Source organism: Gopherus flavomarginatus, chromosome 8 (genome assembly GCF_025201925.1).
Source record: "Gopherus flavomarginatus isolate rGopFla2 chromosome 8, rGopFla2.mat.asm, whole genome shotgun sequence".
NCBI lineage: Eukaryota > Metazoa > Chordata > Testudines > Testudinidae > Gopherus > Gopherus flavomarginatus.
Window position 1 is genome coordinate 19,492,335 of NC_066624.1, and position 23,257 is coordinate 19,515,591.

Here is a 23,257-nt window from a genome sequence, read left to right on the forward strand (position 1 = left end):
TTATGGAATTTTTTCCTGAGAACCCCCTGTAACGTTTCACGATCCCCCAGGGGTTCACAAACCCCAGTTTGGGAACCACTGCCTTAGTTTGTTGTCTGTGAGCTTCACACCACATTCTGATGAGCTCGAGAAAAGTTGAAACCTACTCCAATCGGATCACTAATAGCAACGTTTCCACCACCAACAGGGGGCTCTGTATAAAGACTTTTCCCCATGGATATTAATATCTTTGGGTATCTCACAAACTGGAGTGTGAATGATATATCCTTCAATGCTAACATCAGGGTAACTGGAAAGACTGTTTGTGAGTGGGTGCTGTAGACCTTCAAACAAGAGAAGACTGATGAATTTGTTTCTAAGATACACAATATATCACTTCTTTCCCCCATTCCATATTTCCCTGTTGTCTTTGGAAAGCAAAATCAATCATGTCCAGTGCCATAGCTTGTGCTTCCAAAGCCCCTCCTGTCATCAGCAGAAAGATTGATGCAATCTATGGAGCTAAAGGAAATGGTGTATCCCCTTAATCATTAAAGTATGGTCTTGAGTTCGTGACAATTTCCTTTTACTTTCAATATTCCTTCCCTTCTCTCTGTCCAAGATGTCATTCAGACCAGAGACTAGGGGCAATAAAATATTAATGAAAAATTATTCTTACCTTTGTTGCCTGATACATGTTACCACTAGTCAAAAAGAATCCTGACAGTGTTATTCATCCATTACTAGATAGTAGCATTACCAAAAATAATGCAGCAAAAATAGAAGTGTTCAATATATATTTCTGTTCTGTTTCTGAGGATGGTGAAATACTTTCACTCCAACAATAACTAAGGATGATGATCCTCTGAGCCATCCAGTCCCTTGAAAAGCCAGTTTTAAATGTCTTGCCTTTAAAAAGCACACTAGAAATAGTCAGCTTTGCGTTATTATACATCTAGGCAATGTTGCATTAAAACAGACAAAACCACTGGAAAATATCTCTGCACCTATCAGCAAAAAAATGTCCTTGGCTCTCCCTCAAGAAAACTGAATGGGTTTAGAAATAGATATAAACAGTGTACAGTTGATTGGCTTTTATTTTCACATACTCCACACCCCATCCTTCATGAGCCTGTGATATTTTTATAAGCAAACTGAAGTGCCCTTAGAAATTCTCCAGGTTTACTCAAACTCTCTTGGGGATGCTGCACATCTAATTTGACACACTCAAGACACGGCTGAGCATTATACAGAATGGCTGGAATGATTGTCCATACACTCAAGTAATATATCTCTAGACTCACTTGTCTATATAAATGTTTTGGGGAAACAGTAACTGAACTCCTTATCTTAGGAAACAACTTTTAAGGCTGTGTCCTAAAGTGACAGTGGTAAAAAATAAATTAAAAAACTCAAGAAAACCCATCTGATTCCTTCAGATCTCCTGTCAATGATTTAAAGAGTAAAGTGAGTAATAGCAATTGACGGTAAGCCTGCCATGAGGGAATTGCATACAGTCCTTTGATCTCTCAGTGAAAGTATTAAGCCATCCAGTAGCAGATAAAATGCCATTTTCTCTCAGTACGGTAAAAATGGTTTGTGGGGAATTTAAATGGGTCTGACTCTCCCTGGCCTTGCATCTTGTGGAATCATTTATACACACACATGAAGTGGGCCTGGCTCTCCACTGTGTCATCCTCGCATAGTCAACTTCACCTGTCAGTAAAACACAGACACAAAGCACTACCAGTCGGAATGCTGATGTTTTGCCCACATTGATTTAGTGCAAATGCAAAGGATTTCACAGGGTGGAAGGCAATTCATAATCAGGCAAAATGGTGCATAACGGCACCATTCTGGCTTAGCGGCATTTTATGCTCATTTTGCATGGCGTAAATGACTCCTCAAGGGGCAAGGCAGCGGAGAATCTAGTCCTTTAGATTTGATTCCCAGCTGCCACTTTACACTTCTCTGTCAGTGCCTTAAAGTGGGCAAAAATTATATTCTCAATCTACCTCAGATCCCTTTTCACTGCTAGAGCAGTGGAAATGAGAATCAGACCTGTTGTCTTTATAACTGATTGTGTTTTTAAGTAACTGTCGAGGAAGCCTTTCCCAGACCTGAGGAAGAGCTTTGTGTAAACTGGAAAACTTGTGTCTTTCAACTTGTCCAATACAAGTTAGTACCTCACCCACCTTGTTTCTCTAAGGAAGCCTAGAGTTTTAGAGAAGTGACTTTTCCCCCTTCTCCTCTCAGTATAAATTCCATTGATTTTATAGAGCTTAATTCTTTGGGAAATTGATCTGAGAAACATAGATACAAAAACACCAGAGCTAACCAACACATTCATACTGTGCCAAAGCAGCCTTAATTTTTTTGCACACCATGAAGGAATGTCGCGCAACAATTAGATGCCTTCTGTTTTCTAAATAAATGATCATGTTTGCTTGGTTATTTTGAAATTCCTGGCATGCAACCCCTTCCACCCATAGGATTGTTTCCATTGCCAGGAAGATTGAGAGGGACACTGAGCATTGCTCAGTGGATTTGAACATTTATAAACAAGAGATATGCTATGAAAACCACCTCAGGCAGGGCACATTCTAATCTCTCTTATCATAACTGATTCTTCTTCTCCTGTGTAAAAAAGTAATTACCTTCCAGGATGCACATTAGCTTATCCAAAAATAAACATAAACAGCTATACGTTTTATTTTTTTCCCACTTTTTGCCCCCAAAAGGAAAGTGCTCTTACTCAGAAGCTACATATTTGTCAGTTTATAAAATATTTGCAAATGTAACTTTCTGGCCAAATCAAATGTAGGGCTGTATATGCTGTGGGACTGAAATGACCCATTTTTCTGCCATTGTGAAGATAAAGCAAATATCAGTGTGAGAGACACAACAGAGTCTTAAGGAAGAAGAGTGCTAGCAGATAACAATGTTTCTAGTTCCTTTCTTGCCTGCAGTGATTTCATGTTATACACACCAACTCCTGCCACAGGATGCGAGGACTCAGACAGAGGCATAGGAATGCAATTTTCAGGTAGGGAGACTGGTGACAAGGCCAATGAGATGCATATTAGAGCATCCCCCAGAGAAGAATGCATTGCACTGATTCAGGTAAGTGCTAGCTAAGCCACTGGGACAGGTTCCTCCAACTCACTTGGTAGAGTTGTAAACCATGGTGGACAGCAAAGGTCTTGTGTCAAGTCTTGAAGTAGGTGGTGCCAAAAATACTTTCCCTGAATTATCAGGATGTTGTGAGGCTTACTTCATTAGCGCCTGCAAAGTGCACTGGCTCCTTAAAATAACTGTCAGCTCTTTGGGGAAAGGACTGTCATTATCCAGTCCCTAGCACAATGGAGCCCTGGCCTGATTGGCCTCTAGGTACTGTTGCAATATAAACATTAAATAAGAACAACGGTGATAGAGGAATGCAAAGTATTGTTCTGATTGCTCATGTATATTGCCAAGTAGCGAATCCGAACAAATGAAATTAAGTTACGTCAAGATACTATACATGTAAAGATATGTAAACAGAGATTCTCAATAGGTGAGACAGGGTAATAAGTCCAGTGAAACGGTTAACTTATGATGCACTTGGGGTGACTAGTGAGGAGCCAATACATTTAGCACACAGATTTGTGGAAGCTAAAGTGGGCTATCTGAGGCCCTTTGGAGGGGACGAGTGAGTTGGTATAGTAGGGAATATGATTTGTTGGGATGACAAATTCTCAGCTAGGAGAAAGATGTAAGCAGAGTCAGGATGGGTTCTGCCCTGACATCTGGTGGTGAACTGTGGGGAGTGTGGAAGAGAATTTCAGGTATTTGCATTGGTACACCCACCCCGCCTGGCATGGCCCACAGCAGCCTGGGATAGTTGTTTTGACAGCTCTGGGATCCCCAGTTTCTTTGTTGTTGGGGCGGGAGGAGTGGAGTGTTGTCGCCCTGGTTGTGTGGATGAGGAACTGTGGGACTGCTTTGTGACAGAGATGTCTCACCATCAAGTGGGTGGCGCTTGCTAGACAAGGGACATGGGTGCCAAAACCCAGTGAATTGAGAGAGGTTGGGGACTGGTGTGTGTACCTGATGGTATGGGCTCCCTTTTGAGGGCCCGGAACACCAGTTGCACATCCTTCTCTCTCCACTGTTGAAGAGCAGAGCTAATTTTGAATCCATTAGCAGTCCATCTAGAGGCTGCTGAGCTGAATTCATGTTGGGCCAATGGTGCACCAGCACCTGGGCTTCTCTACTACAAGCTGAAAGAGCTAAGCTTACTGAGCTGAGATCACTGAGTGCTGTGTTAACTAGTGGGGGAGCCTGAAGATCTATCACTAAGCAGCTGGCAGAGTGGAGCAGTTTGCAGCACGCTGGAGCAGCCTATGGAACAGAGAGTGGAGCGGTTTGCAGGAGCGGCTCACAGATGGGCTGGAGGAGTGGCACAGCTGGTGGAGTGGAGCTGGTCATGGTGATGGCTGCAGCAGAACTCCACAGAGTGGTGGAGCAGTTTGCAGCATGTTGGAGCAGCCCATGGAATAGTGAGTGGAGCAGAACGGTTTGCGTGGGCGGCTGGAGTGGCTCACGGGTCGACTGGAGGAGCAGCACAGCTGGTGGAGTGGAGTGGAGCTCGTCGTGGTGAAGGCTGAAGCAGAACTCCACGGAGAGGTGGAGCAGTTGGCCCCTGGTCCATGTAAGGTGCCCCTTAACACCTTATGTACGCCCCACCCCATTTCCACCCAGGCTGGGGGGTGGGGGAAGAAACTCTGCAGATAAACTTTTGAACTCTGGGGTGGCACTGACCAGAAACAGAGACTTTTGGGTTGTTGGACTTTGGACTTAAGATCCTAAGGGGGAAAGGACATTGCCAAACTTACTTGGAGGTGGGTTTTTTGCTTATGGTTTGTGTTATAATTCTGTTTGTGGTGTTTCTCCAACGTGATGCCACATTGTTTCCCTCCTTTATTAAAAGGATTTTGCTACACTCAGACTCCCCCCGTGCTTGCGAGTGGGGAAGTATTGCCTCCTAGAGGCGCCCAGGGGGGTGGTATGTAAGTGTCCCAGGTCACTGGGTGGGGGCTCGAGCCGGTTTTGCATTGCGTTATTGAAACGGAACCCCTGGATACTGAACCTGGCCCTTGTTGTTGCCAACTCAGAGGGGCAGAAGGGTTACATTTTGGGGGGCAGAAGGGTTACAGATATGGGGCCAAATTTTCAGTTGACTGCCTTACCTGAGCTCACAAACTTTGAACCACTATTAAAGGTAAAGGAAGCCACTGAAATTGACAGCTGAGAAGCAAGGGGTGATTGCACTGTGGAAGCCTGCAGTGCCAGATTGCTACTGATCAGTGGGAAATCATTTTGGAGTTGGAATATCCATAACATGGGCCTCTGTCATGCAAGTGTGCAGGGTCATTAATCATCTCCTGCTACACAGGCCGGTGATGCTTGGCAATGCACAGGACATAGTGGCTGGATTTGCAGCAATGGGGTTCCCGTACTGCTATCAGGTGATAGCACATATATCCCTGTCTGGGCTCCAGCCCAAGTTAACACATTAAAAAAAGGTACAAAAATTATGGGATACAGATGGCATTATGGGTGGAGAAAGTTGCATGAGGGAAACTTGACCTCCTTCTCTCTTGTGTGTCCCCTACAGCGCATTACAAAATTCCCCAAAAAGGCATTACAAAATTCCACTTCAGGGTAGTGCATGGCACACTGGGATACCCACCCATGATGCACTGCACTTTGTGTTGACACAAGCACCCCTGGTGAGGATGCACAGAACTGATGCAAGCAGTCAAGTATGCATATGCTGAAGTGATATATTAATTGTGGCAGCTTTATTCAGAAGTAACCTGCACTGACTAAAGTTTGTAGGCATGGCCTGCAACTGCCACATCATTTATCGTTAGCATAATATTTGCTGCCAATGGACAGAAAGCTTCCCTGACTCAGGGCCAGGCAGTAAGTTCACACATGGAATAGCATAGTACGGCTACTGGGTAAGGCACTGAATGGAAGCATTCCCATCTGCAATGAGTCTTCCCTGGGGCTTCTCTATCAATCATAAATAATGATCTGTCCCTGTGTCAATACATGTCTAGAGTTTGCTATGTTTTTGCTGGTCTAAGCAAGGAGGGATTGAGAGATATTTAAACACAGAAGCCTGTTATAGACAGGGGTCCATGCTTGCGTACAAGACGTTCGCTGACTTTGGAGCCAGTGGGGCAAGGTAGCACCATTTTATGCTCCTACTCAGTAGGAAAAGTCTCTTTCTAAAAACAAGTGCTCTCTCCTTCTTCCTCTCTGTCCCTCTGGAAAGTGCTTTTAGTCCAATCTTTTTCAATTAAGATAAAAGGCGTTTCCCCATGTCTGTCACCAAATGTCCCTATTTACAGTTTTCACGTGTTGGCAAGGATGTTTATATTTTGCCTGATGATTTGTTTTTATTATCATTATTATGATAAGAAAATTGCGCAACAATTAGAAACATGCTGTGGTGGGCTGTTTGTATTCATCACTTGTTTGCAAACAGCAGGGAGCTGTGGGGGTAGATCAGGGTTGTTTCCCTTTGGAGGCACATTCATTCTGGCCCTATGCAGCCAGACACTGCAAATGGAAACTGCACTGATTTAAAATGACAATTCAGTGCTTGTGTTCCATTTGACGTCGTTTACACACTGGAATTGACATACACATGCCAGTGAAACATACGGAGTTACACAGCCAGTCAAACCTGACCAAAAAAAGAGGCAGAAAAATGTCAAAAAACAATTAAAAGAATTACAGCTTTACCAAGTGTCAATACAGCACAGCCCCCCATTGCAAATAATGGCTTGTACTTAATCCAGATCCATGCTGTTTCACTAACAAAACACAAGGCCCAGTCACTTTACAGACTCCTGCTTGAGCACTTCTGAAGAGCAGCGGCAGGATAAATGCATGTCCTGAGACACCTGGAGTCTGTAGTGATCGAAGGCAGCGGTTCTCAACCAGGAGTACCCAGAAGACTTCTAGGGGTCATCAACTTATCTACATATTTGCCTGGTTTTACAATAGGCTATATAAAAAGCACTAGCAAAGTCAGTACAAACTAAAATGTCATACAGACAAACTCAGAAAGCCAGCAATTTGTCAGTAACAGTGTGCTATGACACTTTTGTATTTTTGTGTGATTTTGTAAGCAAGTAGTTTTTAAGTGAGGGACCCTTGCGGTACACAAGACAAATCAGACTCCTGAAAGGGGTACAGTTATCTGGAAAGGTTGAGAGCCTTTCTGATCTAAGGTATGGTTCTTAGCTCAGAAAAGTGTGTGTGCAGGCATGCTGCCAAGCACCATTCAGGTAAAAATAAGGCCCAGTACTATAAGGTGACACGCAGTCTACACTCTCATTGAGGTCCATTGGGGAAGTGGAAGGCGCCCTATGCTTTGAAGGCTTACTCCCCAAAATCCTGGTGGGACTACTGAACATAAGGAACAACTGTCGTGGTCTAATCAGTGCACTTATTTATACTGTAGTTACATAACAACCTACCCATGTCACTTTACACAATTTACGATCCTCACTGTAATTATCTTTAAGGGTGCCACCAGCTGGAGTGTTTGTGGGAATGTCCCCATTTTGACAAGGCCGTTCTAATTTCTCCGCTGCTTCACTCACAAAAATATGAAAATAAATCGAGTAAAATATTTTTTCTCCTCCCAGTTCCAGTCACAACTTCCAACAGAAAAGCTCTTCCAATTGAAGGATCTGGCTGCCTAACTTCTCTGTCTTAGTGTTTTGTATAGCGTCCATTGCCATAGTAGCTAAGCATGTAGGGGAAACATTTCAAAAATCCCTAACTGACTTAGGAACCTAAGTCCCATTGGCTTTGAGGCTTCTAAGTCACATAAGTTCTTTTGAAAGTTTTATCTGTAGTATCTAAGGTGATCTGGGCAAGAGTGACCAGCTGCTCCAGTGTCCCAGAACACATTTCGGTAGGGAATTCCAAAGCAGCAGCAGCTGGAATTCATTTAATAGTTGGGTAGCTACAGCCTATGAGATGTGCCCTTAATAAATAACACCTAAATGTAGTGTGAGTCACTCCTAAAAGCTGCCACTGTGCCACTCGAGTGCTTGGCTTTCAGTATGTCAAAGCTTCTCAGTCTACAGCAGTAATATCATGATGATGCTGACGTCTGTGATGTAACAGCGATGCGTCGTGATGAAAAGATGCCACATTAAATGTTAATGATGCTCCAGTACCACACTGAAAAACCTCACAATGTGACATGACGTAATTGTCTAGTGGGACTGTGACCTTATTTAACTTATTCAGTGAAAGCCTGGCCTGACTGAAGTCACAGGAAATTTTGCCACTGAGTTGAACATAGCCAGGATTTCGTCCATTGTGTCACCCGGGTCCACTTAAATGATTCCCAAACTCCATCAGTGTGAGCAAAATCACCAATCCATATGAAGAATAACTGGCACGGCAGTATCTCACTCTTAGTCCAACCTACAGCTTATCGGTGTAGCAATCTGTTATCATGTGCTAGATATGGCCAAACTTGAGGGTCTAGCTTTGCTCTTTGCTTCTGGGGCTATGTGCTCTGCAGAGATAGCAGGTCATGTGTAGCAGATGGGAAAGATGTATCTTCCACCACTCTGCAATTTTCCCTCTGGTAATGTGGAGCTGACTTTGTGGGCTATGGAATATGTCATGTTGAGCTCTCTTCATCCAGGACAATGGCCTAACGCAGGGTCATGAGTGGAGGGAGGACAGTAAAAAAATAGGGTGATTAGATAGGCTCTGAAGGGGTTTGTTATTGAAGTGGATGGGTGAGATTCTGTGGCCTGCACTGTGCAGGAGGTCAGACTAGATGATCATAATGGTGCCTTCTGACCTTAAAGTCTATGAAGCTTCAAGGAGGCTTTAGAAAACCCTCCACGCTCCCAGGTGGAAAACAAATGTGATGGACAAGTAAAATAAATTAAACTCCTTAACCACGTTAACTAGATCTTTCCCTTTCCAACCCAGGGATGTCACAGGCAAATGGCAAGTGATATATAATCTACTGAGTTCTGTCCTTTGTTTGGGAACAGAAGGAAAATCCAGAGTCAACTAATGAAATTATGTCCATGGAACTAATGAAACCATGCATTTTACTAGAGTTAGATTCATAGCCCTTGTCTATTGAATGGTACTGAAGTGTCTGTGGATTTACCGGGCTTTTGGATGGCTCTCTCTCATGTTTTAGCAGAAGCATTTCTTCCTTTTTTCTGGCACTAAAGGGAGTAGTTTCCATTTCTGGGAAATTTTTCTGAGTCCCTAGAGCTTGGATGAAACAGAGCCAAAGAATCAAACTGGGGTTTTTCAGGTGTGAAGCAATATTTGTGTGGCTCTGTAGACAAAAGTCCTGTACCCAAATGTGAGAAATATGAGTTTAAACTAGTATTTGCTTAGTAGCAACTGTGATCATTAAGGTTGCAAATTGTCCACCATTACCCTCGTTAACAACATGCCCATAACTTTAATTGTGCAGTCACATGGGTTTGTGCATTTAGTATGTATGTAACAGGAATTTGGATATTGTAGGCCACACTTGAGTTGGTGGAATAGGGGCCAATAAGATGCCTCCAAAAATACTGTTATGCATCTCCTTTTGTCAAGGCCTTTTTCTTTCCTCTTCCAAATTTTTCCACTTCTTCCTACCAGCAGTAGTGAAATGAGGGAGCCCATCTATAGCTCTCAACTTTGAACACTGTTTCCAAATGCATTCGCAACCAGAGTGCCCACCAAGGGCACAGAGTCACGGTTTGTGCTTCACTTGAGTGCATTTGGAATACAGCTGCAAACGAAACAGGGTGAGCATTAGGGATATGAAACACACCAGAATCATTGTCCTTAAGGCTCCTTCTTTGTGACTCCTACTCAAGGCTTATTAAAATCCTCTCTGATTTTCTTCACATCTCATCATTGCAGAACTACTTAGGGATACTGAGCCTATTGTAGTCACATCCTCTCAAATTCAAATCCACAGGCCTCTGAGAAGTGGTAGGATGATGGGAGTTGTTGATACTAGCAGGAGTTCCCTTGCACAGGCAGTCCTGCAACTGGAAAGGCCCAGGGCTTGGACTTTAGTGAGAATAAAATTACTGAGGGTGCCTGGAAGGGGATTTGGTATTAGCATCTTTAGAAATCATTAAAGGCTTATTAGCTAGCTATGGGCACAGTTTTAATTGAAGTCTGACTCACATCTGTCCTAGACAGAAAATGAGGTACTCAATCAATGCTAAAGCAGGATGGCAAATGCCTAATCTTATTCTTGTGGTGTGCTCCACCCTTCCTAGGGGATGCTGAGGGCCCTGAGCGCTCATTGACTTCAGTTGTCATTGAGGGTGGGTGGGCTTTAGAACCAGCACTTGTAGCTCTACTTGCACCTGGTCTTCCTTTCAATCCAAACACGGTCACAGTCCTGGTGTTCCCTCAATGAACACAAGGTAGGCCAGGAAATAATTCATTTTACCCAACACTTGGCTTTGGCAAACCCCCACATTAAGATGACTCTTACCTCTTTCTGATGATACTTTATTGCTACCTTTAGCTTTGCCAAATCATGACATTTTTGGGGATCCAGCTCCTCACTCTGATCATCCCTGTGGTTGAGAATGATCTCCAGTTCCCTGGAGCTCCGTGCCTGGTCCAAAAGGTCCTTAGCAAAACGTTTGCACTGCTGCGAAAGCTCTTCGTATTCAGCCTTGAACTCATTCTCCACTTTGCTGAGCTCCTTCAGCTCCCAGCCCAGCCGGAAGGCTGTCAAAATAGGGTCCTCACTCGATAAGGCAATCAACGAAGGGCTCGCTAAGGCTTTGTAGATGTTCAGCCTTGACCTGGAATGCCTCAGGCTGTCCACCTCAGAACTGGAGACACATTCCACGCAGTTGCATCTGATCTGGTGGGGGCGTGGTATTGTTACCCGTCTTTGGACAAGCAGTTTGATGATTTCGTAGTTGTTGGTGTGGGCCGCCAACATTATTGGGGTGATATCAGGGGTGAATTCTGAAAACTGGGTGTCCATCATCAAGGTAGGGACCTACACATAACAAATGAACATATAATAATAAATAAATAAATAAATAGTATCATTCAGGGGAGTAGGAAATAGACATTCATCTTGTACAATTACACTAAACTTGGGCATTCATAATATTTCACATTCAGCAAACCTTATTTACTCCCCATTAAGGCAAAAGTGCCCAGTGCCTCACTCTAGCAATCCATGGCCCTTTAACTCACATACTGGTATAAAGGTTGCTCAATAGCCTATGTTCATTTTTATAAAGGAAGTTAATAGAAAGTAGATCCTAGTTCATAAATTGCTACTGAAAAGACAGCTGGGTTTGTGAGAGAAAGGCCCAAGGAACCTCACAAAAGGAGAGCCCCCCAAACAACCAATATATTAATTATTATTATTATTAATTTATAATACAGTAGTGCCTTAGAGTCCCAGTCATGGACCAGGACTCACTGTGCCAGGTGCTGTACAAACACAGAATAAAATGATGGTCTCTAGTTGAGCAAAGGGGTTGCTAACTTTTTTCCTACTCTTTTAGTAGGAACAACTCTCCAAAGGAGGAGAATATTACATATATGCCCTCAAGTCACAATTTTTTAAAGGTCTGAAAAATATTAAATGTAAAATTAATGAGCCGCAATCTACTACCGATCAGCCACTACAGGGTGTGCGTTATTTGGTTACTCGTACAATTTTCAAGTAGTTAAAGGCCCAGGGCTGAAGCTGAGGTTGATGTTCACTCTACTGTGATTCATTACCATATTCAGAGTGCACAATTATACTGAAATGCTCATATAGACCCACCCCTCAGTGTGTTTCCATTTGCAGCATAGGTAGCTCTTTTTGTTGTGTGTTAATTATCACTCAAGCGTACTGTATTTCATGTACCCTCCGCACTCACTCCTGTGGCTGACATTCTGCTGCTGAAAGTGTGATTGCTAGTTATGGTGAATAGCAGGCGTGTTTCCCTCTTGTGACTGTCAGAGACATTTCACAGAAGGATTTTAATGACAAGAAACATTACTCAGTCCATTTAAAAAAAACACTCGAGCTAGTTAATAATCCTTTTATCTGACACCTGTAACATGATGTAATGGTGGTTGTGAGCAGCAGTGATTGAACATAGGCATCTAAAGCCATGAGTCTCTACACTCAAAGGCTCTAGTACAAGGGCGGGCAAACTTTTTGGCCTGAGGGCTACATCTGGGTATGGAAATAGTATGGCACACCATGAATGCTCATGACATTGGGGGTTGGGGTACGGGAGGGGCTGAGGGCTCCGGCTGGAGGTGCAGGCTCTAGGGTGGGGCAAGAAATAAGGAGTTCAGGATGCGAGAGGGGGCTCTGGGTTGGGGCAGGATGTTAGGGTACAGGGGAGTGAGAGCTCTGGCTGGGGGTGCCAACTCTGAGGTAGGACTGGAGATGAGGAGTTGGGGGTGTAGGAAGGTGCTCCAAGCTGGGACCAAGGGGTTTGGAGGGCAGGAGAGGGATCGGGGCTGGGGCAAGGGGTTGGGGCATGGGAGGGGGTCAGGGGTGCAGGCTCCAGGTGGTGCTTACCTTAAGCAGCTCCCAGAAGCAACGGCATGCCCCCACCCTCCAACTCCGACGCGGAGATGTAGCCAGGTGGCTCTGCATGCTGCCTCGTCTGCAGGTGCCGCCCCTATAGCTCCCATTGGCCGTGGTTCCAATGGGAGCTGTGGGGGTGGAGCTTGGGGTGGGGGTGGTGTGCAGAGCCCCCTGGCTGCCTCTACGCATAGGTGCAGGAGGGGGGGACATGCTGCTGCTTCCAGGAACCATGCAGAGCCACAGCACACATGGAGCAGGGCAAGCCCCCAGCTGGAGCGCAGGAGCGGGGAAAGCCCCGGACCCCACTCCCTGGCGGGAGCTCAAGGGCCAGATTAAAACATCTGGAGGGCCGGATGTGGCCCCCGGGCCGTAGTTAGCCCACCCCTGCTTTAGTAGACTCATAAACCTCTATGCAGTCCAGCCACTAGAGCAGGACTGAAAGCCAGAGAGGAACACTTGGGGCTACCATCTGTAGTAATTTCCCCAAAACATGAAAAAGGCTAGGTGGGTTGGGAGCGCTGCTGGTGAGAATGGCAAAGCAGATGACCAAGCTGGAGTGCCTGTGCTTGCAAATATAACAAGGTGCCGGCCTGGTTACAGCAAACTAGGAGTTAATTCTCCAGCAAGCCACACCCACACAGGTGGAAAGAATTGTGTTAACAAGGCAGAGCTCCTGACTGCAGGCAATCAGGAGCTAAGGGCTTACACCAGGGAATCCTATAAAAATGGCTCACTGGGTTCACTAAGGGCAGGAGTGGGGGGATGGTGCATGTGTTGGGGGGCGGGGGGAAGGAAATCAGTTGGTCATGATTGTTTAAGGAAGCTGTATCTGTTTTCTCTTCATTAAACAAGGTGATTATTGTCTTTTAAGAAACCTATTAAGCTCTTGGCAATAAAGAGCATGGAGGGAAGCTCTCTTTGCAAGACTTTTGCTGGTTGCTCGCTCTGCCAGTTTAGTAACCTACCTTTCTAAATGGCAGATGAAAGGTACAGAGTTCACTTGGCCACATTTACTATAGTTTCAATCCTAAAATAAAATGCATGTATGAGTACATAATGACTGAGTTATTTCTCTTGTATAGTCAGTAGCTATTGGCTACTATACCCAGATCCTAGGCTTCAAATTAGAAAAGAAACTATTTTCCCCTCTGTAAACCCCATTATGATCAGGTGACAGGTTTAATTTGCTTCTTTCCTGATTGAATGTGCTGTATCTAGAATTGTAAAGGGAGAATATTCAGCCTTCTATATATGATTGATTCATGTTTCTTTAAGTAAAAGACATTTGCAGACAAAATAGTGACACAAGGGGGGAAGGAGCCAAGCCAAGCAACCCTGGACCTTCGCAGGCTTTCAGAATCGGATATCCTAGCCCTGATCCATTATTATTATTGTCTGCATAGCAGTAGAGCCTAGATATCCAAACCAGGGTTGGAACTCTGTGCTAGGCATAATACAAACACATAGTGAGAGACAGTCCCGGCCTGGAAGAGCTTACAGTCGAAAGAGACTGAGGCCACGTCCAGACTACCCGCCGTATCGGCGGGTTAAAATCGATTGCTCGGGGATCGATATATCGCGTCTAATTTAGACGCGATATATCGATCCCCGAGCGCGCTTATATCGATTCCGGAACTCCATCAACCCCAACGGAGTTCCGGAATCGACACGGAGAGCCGCGAACATCGATCCCGCGCGGTGAGGACGGGTGAGTAATCTGATCTTAGATATTCGACTTCAGCGTATCTAAGATCGATTTCCCCCTCCTAGTGTGGACCAGCCCAGAGAGTGGGAAGGGAAACAGAAGCACTGTCAGCTCTCGGTATTGCCCTAGGTGTCACAGCAGTTCACTGGCAAGGTGAAGAATAGAACCCACGTCTCCTGATTTCCTTTGTAGTCCCTTAAACACTTCCAACTTGGGTCCATCTCTAATGACAGCTGTATTATAAACCAAAGCAGCAATAGAGAGACACTTGGCGAAAATGAGGGCTGTGATGAACCTTTTTTTTTTTTTCCCATTCCTAATTGATCTACGCTAAAGGCAATAAGCTGGCCAGAAATTTTACATTTTGTGACTTTTTGGTGCTTTTGCATCAGGCCTTGTTGGTTTTCAAACACAGATCTTGGTCTGTGACTCTTCTGTTTAAAAGTTGGCATTATGCAGAGAAATCCTCTGCTGATAATGCAATATTTGATGTATTGTCATTGGAGTAATTGCTGATGTTCAGTCTGTGACTCAGCATATATTTGCATTGTTCTCACAGGTTGAGCTCATGTTTAGGTCAGCTTATTCCACATTTTAGGCAAAATTACAGGATGGAAGTAGAATAGGAATAAATGTTTTTACCCCAAAGGCTGTGCTAAACTCTCCCAAGGTTATTTTCATTAAGTGACCTGAATAACAAATTCTTTTCCATTAACCTCATCCCCTGACACAAGCTGTTATGCTGAATCCCTCAGAACCCCACTGTCAGTTCTCACATAACAACATGTGCATTTCCTGCATTTTATCTCGGTAGTGTCAGCTTCAGAAATTAAAACTACCATTTATAACAAATGATTGAACACTTATTAACATCTTCTTTGAGTTAATCCTCACAAGGCTGGGCTACTCACCCACTACCTCATTGCCTTTTTTGATGATCCTGCAATGAGTGATAATTGCATTTTTTAACTAATTCTTGTCCTATTTTGGAAACGTGGTTTTCCCTCACGTGGAATCATTGCTCAATCTACTTCTGAGTTTTCAAACTACCAGCAGAAACACTGTTTTATTCATCATTGGAAAGGCAACATTTTCTAGTAAACAATGGACAGGACAGGGAGAGCAAAGGCTTGGATTCCAGGACAGGCTGTAATGTTGAGCAAGTCACTTGACCTCTCTGACTCAGTTTCCTCCAACTACAAGAAAAAGATAATATGTTCTTTATAACATGCTTTAAGATCCTTAGATGACAGACACTCTATAGATGCTGAGTAGTTATTCTTTTCCACAGTTGGAAGATGAAGACTACTAGACTACATTACACCTCATAAAGCAATAGCTTCCATCACTCAAGATGAACCACAGTGCAGAACCTCAAAACCAAAGCTATTCATCTAGATCAGTGGTTCCCAAACTTGTTCCGCTGCTTGTCAGGGAAAGCCCCTGGCAGGCCGGGCCGGTTTGTGTACCTGCCACGTCCACAGGTTCGGCCTATCACGGCTCCCAGTACATCCCTTGGCCCATGCCACTTCCAGCAGCTCCTATTGGCCTGGAGCAGCGAACCGCAGCCACTGGGAGCCGCAATCAGCCAAACTTGCGAACGTGGCAGGTAAACAAACTGGCCCGGAACAAGTTTGGGAACCACTGATCTAGAAGAGTATGTGGGTCTGATCTAGCCACTGTCTGTTTTGTCATAGGTTGGTTTCAGAACCACAAGGGAGTTATTTTGAAGTTCTTGTTTGGACAGAGCTGGGAACAATTGTTCTTCTGAGATTTTTGGCCCAAGGTGATGGTCCTGTCCCCTTTCCAGGCAATTCTCAAGATTCACTTCTACTGTGGAGCCTACAGGAAATTGCTAACTGATAACAACTAATCAGGTGGCCAGCAGGGATTACTGGGACTGTTTATTATTTTACAGCACTAAAAGAAAACCTGCCAAATTGTTCAAATACTGACCCTGGGCAGCTACCTTTTCTTAGGACAGTTACCCTCATCTTGTTACACTCACTTGTTGTATCTTCTTTTCACCTAGAAGGACCCACCTATTACTATGTGATTGTGCAGCACCCTGCAAAATAGGGCCCTGATCTAATTGGGTATGGGGCACTTTTGGAATACAATTCAAAAAGTGAATAATAATCTCATGAGAATGCTAATCATGTGACATTTTCCCCTATTAACGATAGCAGAAAACACCTGAGATAAAGTGAGCAGGAAAGATTTCCACCATTTGGGCCTGAAATTCACAAGAAGAGTTCACAAGATTTCAGTGCCATAAAACCTCTGATTCAGCTTCAAATCTGAATCTTCACCAGCAAGACTGCACAGTTTTGCCCTAGTCTATATTTCCGAACTTATCACACAACCGTTTGCTCTGCCAATGAAACCAGACTTGACATCTCATTTAATTCTTTCTCCCGTCTTCATGGCTTTCTCCATTCTCCCCATTCTGCATAGATGTGCCAGCGTCAAACCCCACCTGTGCACATATTCTCTCCTTACTCAATTCTCTCATAAATACTGTCTTTTTCCACAATTCCCAGAAATCTTAGCTTACTTCAGACACTTTCTCTACTCCACCATGTTATTGAGGAGTAGAGAATGAGATAAGTAAAGTCAAACAAAACCTAAGCTTGGACTCTTCTTTGGGCTTCCCAATACATCTTGTTTTAGCTTTATCTACCTCATAGTCTGTTCGCTTCTTGGGCCAGAAACAGGCTGTATATCTGTGCCCTGTACAGCACAGAAGGTATTAGCATGTTGATAGTTCTTGCAAATAATCAGTAATAATGTTGACCTGAACCTTACCTGATCTGGATTCAAACATCAGCTACTCAGCTCATCTCTAATTCATAAATCAGCTCTACCGGACTAGTGTAAAAGTGTGATATGAACATTTACTTAATGTGGTTATTTCCCACCACTTAATTAATATCTGATAGAATGAAAATCTCAAGGGTTTCCTGATTCAGAGAGTAAGGCATCACTAGACAAAGATTCCCTGGTACAATCTTATGTATAGATCCAACTACAACACTTGAAAACAAAACACGACAAAATCAGAGTCTGGATAATCTACTGACCAATGAACCTTTATTTGTAGTATATCAGTTTTCTATGAACAATTGTAAAGGAGCCACATGGAATTAACTGCCACAAATGGTCTAAAACAAACAGGCTTTTGCAGCATAAACTCTCACCACCTGTGAAACCTGAGACACCAGAGTCACAATGTGGCTGGGAAGATACCTTAACACTGGTTGTCAGTTCAGAATCACTATCCTGTTTGTGACACTTATAGATTCTGTTCTGAAAATAGAGAGACATGGGGGACAGACAGAGTCAATGTTAGACTACAGCGTCACTATTGGCAAAAAGGACTTTAAAACACATACTGGATCATGTAGACATACAGTGACTTTTCTGATCCCACCTCCCTGCCTACATCCACGATACAGACTTTCTGGTCCAAAAAGGTGTTTGTGTCTTTTTGTATTGTGGGGCTCTTGAAAAATGCAACATTAGCTGATACAATAAGAGGATGCTAACCATCAGTTTTAAGCAGTGATTCCAGAGATACTGATTTCAAGGCTGTAACATCTAGTCAGATACACCTGGAGAGGCTCTTTACAGGGCTAAAATGGTGACAATGCACAATGCAGTAACAATGTATAAACACAGTGGTTGATTTTTCAGTACAGAGCAATTAATTGAGTGAAATTACATAGTTAATTAATAAAACATAGTGAATGCCACTATCTATTTGGTGAAAGGAAAAAAGTTCTAGGCTTGTCTTTGGACTTGTCATGAACATCTTTTAACTCTGGTGCTCAGAGTACTCAATTGTAGGCAAGCTTTCAGCCATGGGCCTGATCTTCAGTGGTCTGACTCCAGTAACTTCAATGGATCTACAGTAATATGCTCAGCTGAGGATATTGCCATTGGGACAAATTCTGCTCTCAAACCGCATCAGTGTAAACCCCAAAATGTCCATGTACCTCAGATTTACAATGGCATAACTGAAAGCAAAAATGTGGATCCATACCGTTTTCAGCACACTGTAGTAGCCAATCACTAATCAAAGGTTACTATATAATACAGTACTTAAATTTTAAAATGTTGTCAAGGCCAAAAACACTGGCCTATGGTAAGCACTTTGGTGTTTACTTTCTAAAACAATGCAAGAGAGGGGAAACATATGACTTTAATATGACCAGTTCTTTTTTAGCCAATGGTAAGAAGAAGCAAAATAGATATTCAGCCAGTCATATTTGCCCTAGACTGTTTTAGTTTTAATTTGGCTGCTTAACCACGTATTTAAAATCCAAGATGTACCCCTGGGATAACCTACGCAGAGCTAGCAAGCATACTTAGGGCATTTGACAGTGGTATCAGAGTTGTACCTGGCTTCTTGTGCTCAGCCATGTGTTTCAGGCCACGTCCAGACTAGGGTATTAAAATCGATTTTAGATACGCAACTTCAGCTACGTGAATAACGTAGCTGAAGTCGAATTTCTAAAATCGAGGTACTCACCAGTCTAGACGGTGCGGCATCGATGTCCACGGCTCTCCGTGTCGATTCCGGAACTCCGTTCGGGTTGATGGAGTTCCGGAATCGATGTAAGCGCGCTCGGGGATCGATACATCGCGTCCAGACTAGACGTGATATATCGATCCCCGAGCAATCGATTGTAACCCGCCGATGCCGCGGGTTAGTCTGGACGTGAAGTAAGAATTGCAGTGTAACCAGATAGATTGCCAAAAGATGTCACTATTTATGGCTCATGATGCAATAATAACTCCTCTTTTATGGGGGAAATATGTACAAGGGAATGATTTTGCAAATATAATATCTAAGTAACCTAGCACTGTTCAGTCTGGAATGAGCACTTCCTCCTTTACTGGCATAAGCATACCTATCAGCAGTACACTGCATAAGTCACTCTCCCTTCCTGGTGAGAATGAAAGAAGTAAGATGAGGCAGTTGATGTTTAGACAAAGAGGGAGGGTAACCAATGCATAGTCTCCTCTCCTGATCCCAGCAGGATGCTGTTAAGAATTAGATAGCTTGTCTTTATACCTCTTATGTTTTAAATTAAATTCAACCTGCTGGTTTGCTCTTAACTGAGACAAGGGACACAACTTAAGAGGAACCTACTGGAACAAGAATCCAGTTTGGAAGGCTCATCTCATGTCATAAGGAAGTTTTAATTCCATTATCAGAGGGGTAGCCATGTTAGTCTGTATCCACAAAAACAATGAAGAATCTGGTGGCACCTTAAAGACTACAAAATTTATTTGGGTATAAACTTTTGTGAGTAAAAAACCCACTTCTTCAGATGCATGGAGACTGAAGAAGTGGATCTGAAGAAGTGGAATTTTTACCCATTAAAGCTTATGCCCAAATAACTTTATTAGTCTTTAAGGGGCCACCAGACTCCTTGTTGTTTTAATTCCATTGATTATAAAGCAGCAAGGATTGGATTCTGTGCTGTAAGGATTTTAACGACCGCATCCTCTTTTATATTCATGACTTCCGATTTGTACAAACACTGTTACATATTGTGTTGTGATGTGGTTCTCTGATGCTTCCACTCCCTCCGTTAGTAAATGTATCTCTATTTTTATTCATTTACATAGCGCAGGGTTAGCTGAATAATATTTGTCAAATTCAATAGAATAAACAGAGGACCAAATTCCAACCTTGTTTACATTGAGAAAAATCCAGAGTAACTCAACAGAGTTACTCCACATTTACAGTGATATAACTGAGATCAGAATCTGGCTCACAGGGTGACTGGCGTTATTAAAGCTTTGCCAAAGCCCAATTGTTCCCAAGTTACTTATTAGACACAACAATCATTTCCCAAGATTCTCCAGCAGCAGTTCAGAAACACGTCTAGTAATGCTGATAAAGGAGTAAATCCAATTTAGCCCCTTTGCTGCAGTCCACATTGACAGACGTGTTAGTGCAGATGAGAATTTTTTTTCCCACTTAAAAATATAAAGCACTTTTTTTGTCATTACGATTTGAAGAGCTATTCACTGATAGGAACAGGAGTGTTGGTGACAACATAGACCGGTGGCCAATCTGTAGCTCCGGCGCCACATGCGGCTCTTCAGAAGTTAATATGTGGCTCCTTGCATAGACACCAACTCCGGGACTGGAGCTACAGGCGTCAACTTTCCAATGTGCTGAGGAGTGCTCACTGCTAAACCCCTGGCTCTGCCACAGGCTCTGCCCCCACTCCACCCCTTTCCGCACCCTCCCCTGAGCCTGCCACCCTCGCTCCTCTCCCCTGCCCCCAGAACCTCCCACACGCCATGAAACAGCTGATGGGGAGGTGTGGGGAGGAGGGGGAGGTGCTGATCAGCAGGGCTGCCAGTGGGTGGGAGGTGCTGGGAGCAGGGGTGGGGAAGCTGATGGGTGGCTGCTGACATATTACTGTGGCTCTTTAGCAATGTACTTTAGTAAATTCTGGCTCTTTCTCAGGCTCAGGTTGGTCACCCCAACATAGACTAAAGCCTGACAACAGTGGGCTTTTTGTTTTGTTTTGTTAAAGATGGGAAATTCATCTTGCTGAAGGACTACCCACTTCCAGTCCTGTTTAGACTTTGTCCCAAATAAAGGCTTTGGAGCTCCACTGCACCTTACACATTGTACAATTTACACATAAGCATTCCCTGAAACCCAAACGTGTAGATGTAAAGTCATTGCACGGTTGGCAATTTGCAGTGATTATCAGGCATAGCTTGTAAAGTCATCTGCTTTTTATTATTATTATTCATGATTTTTTCTAAGGTTTACTCAGAAAAGACAATTGCATTTCCAGACTTTTTAAATTACTTCATTTGACTTACACATTCCCAAGTCAGACAAAACGGTAACAGGGACAAGATGTGCAAATACAATTTAATATTTATGCTATCTATGGTCTTTTATGTCATCTTCCTTTTATGTAGAATGTCTGCATTTTCCTCTAATTTATTAATACATGCAGGCAGGGTATGAATCCTTGTTTCAGTGACTAAATATGTAACAGCTTTTGTTTAGAAGAGGGTTTTGTTTTGTTTTTTTATTCCTACTTAACCGTATTTCTTTAAATTTCAGATTTGATGGCAAAAGAGCAGCATTACAAAAAACTATGCAAATGGTTATATCTGGGATCACTTCTGTGCTGGACTTAATGCTGTCTGACCCCGCCCAATGGTCTTTCACAAAACAGATCTCTAAACTTACAAAGCACATGCCTTAGCTCTCCACCCATTTTGATTTTGTTAGGCCAGGCTGGTGGGTTTTGTTTTTGTAATAAAGAGCAGAATATGAAATTTGATGCTATAGCTTCTGAACTAGAGAGTGAAAAGACTACAGAGTCATTGCTGACAAAAAGTAGCAATTTGGAAAATAGATTGCTTCTCCCAATAGGAAAAAAAGATCAGAATGAGTAAAATCTTCCTTTGCTACCAGGTTTCAGCATGGTAGCCGTGTTAGCCTGTATCAGCAAAAGGAATGAGGAGTCTCTAAGGTGCCACAAGTACTCCTCGTTCTCTTTGCTACCACTTATCCAAGACCTTTCTTCAGTGGTTCTAATGCTATCATTTAAAAACCACATAGTTAGTGACACACTTTAAATGCTGCTGGAACAAGATATGACTCATCAATAGCATCAGAACTTTGGCATTTTCTTTCTATGTGGGGAATATTCAAGTGCAGCACCTGAGCCCTGTTCACGTTCCCATGAACTAAATACCATGATGCATGCTGCCCTGAACCATTTCAGTTTGGCTGGTGTGCCAACATGCTCCTTCAAGGTAGACTCAAGTTGAGATTGGCCTTTGGACAGTCTCTACAAGATTTCCACTTTACTAGTAAGCAGAGGTGGGAAGTATTACAGAAATAATATTCTCAGTCCCAGAGTTAGGGGGAATCAAGTATCCTGTCACTAGTAAACACTGCATTGTCTAGCATTGTAAAGTGTAAGTCATTGCCACAGTGTAGGGGTAAGTGAACTGCAAGGTTAGATATGGGTATATCTGGCATTCTGAGCAGATCTAGATGAATTCTGCAAAAGTACTGTGAGCTAGTGCCTTGACATGTGACCGAATCTGGTGGGACTCAACTAAAGTGCTTGGGTTATGTCAGGTCTGAAAACTCTTGCTGATGGGGTCAGGGTAGCAGTAGCTGCATGCCCTGCTCCTGTTAGCCACGCCACCTCATTGTGTTCTGTGTGCGCTGTAGAGTGACTCTGCAAATGGGCTGCAGCACAGCTAGGCAGTGGTATCTGGCAGGAGCAGCACATGCAGCTGCTGCTTCCCCAGCTCCACAGGCAGGAGGCAATTGGAGACAGATCACATGTATGGGGCGAGGGGAGCAAGAAGCTCTCACCAGGTCAAGCCCCAAGGACATGACATAGGCAGCACAGACAGTTTCAACAGGAAGTGTTTGGTTCCAGGTTGTGTCAGTTCTGAAAATGACTCAATACTCTTGGGTCAGCTTCAGGTCGGTTGTGGTTGGGTTCAGCTCCAGGTCTGGACTGAGCTTTAAGATTAGGCCCAAGCATTAGTTTTTAATAAAACCCATGAATTTGTTCTGGTGGTGCCCACAATATGTTCTCTTCACTTCCCTCCAACACTCACCCAGGCAGACTTTCCTTTGAAAATATGAATGAGAAAGTGTTACAAATACTCGTGGCACAAACAGATATTCATGAATATTCACGCTGAAAGAGTTTGAGTGTCCAGCTTGAAATCTCTTTCTGGGCTTGGGAGGTAGCCAGTCAGGAAGCAGAAACAAATATGTGATTTAGGGGACCAATCAAGTTGAACAAATAATGAAGATTGAAGCCATAGTCATGTCGTTTGTGAACAATCCCCAGCCTAAAATATGTTGATTAACCATTATGTTACCAAATATGTTGATTAACCATTACCACAACAAACTG

The 23,257-nt window shown here is 43.5% G+C and overlaps 1 protein-coding gene across 3 annotated transcripts in view; it reads right to left on the minus strand.

Moving 5' to 3' along the window:
* Nucleotides 1-23,257, minus strand: part of TRPC5 (transient receptor potential cation channel subfamily C member 5) — a 143,149-nt gene that overhangs the window by 57,262 nt on the left and 62,630 nt on the right. For all 3 annotated transcript variants that reach the window (XM_050966215.1, XM_050966214.1, XM_050966213.1), the window contains exon 3: nt 10,541-11,062. In XM_050966215.1, coding sequence (XP_050822172.1) covers nt 10,541-11,062 — 522 coding nt within the window. The remainder of the gene's footprint in view (nt 1-10,540; nt 11,063-23,257) is intronic.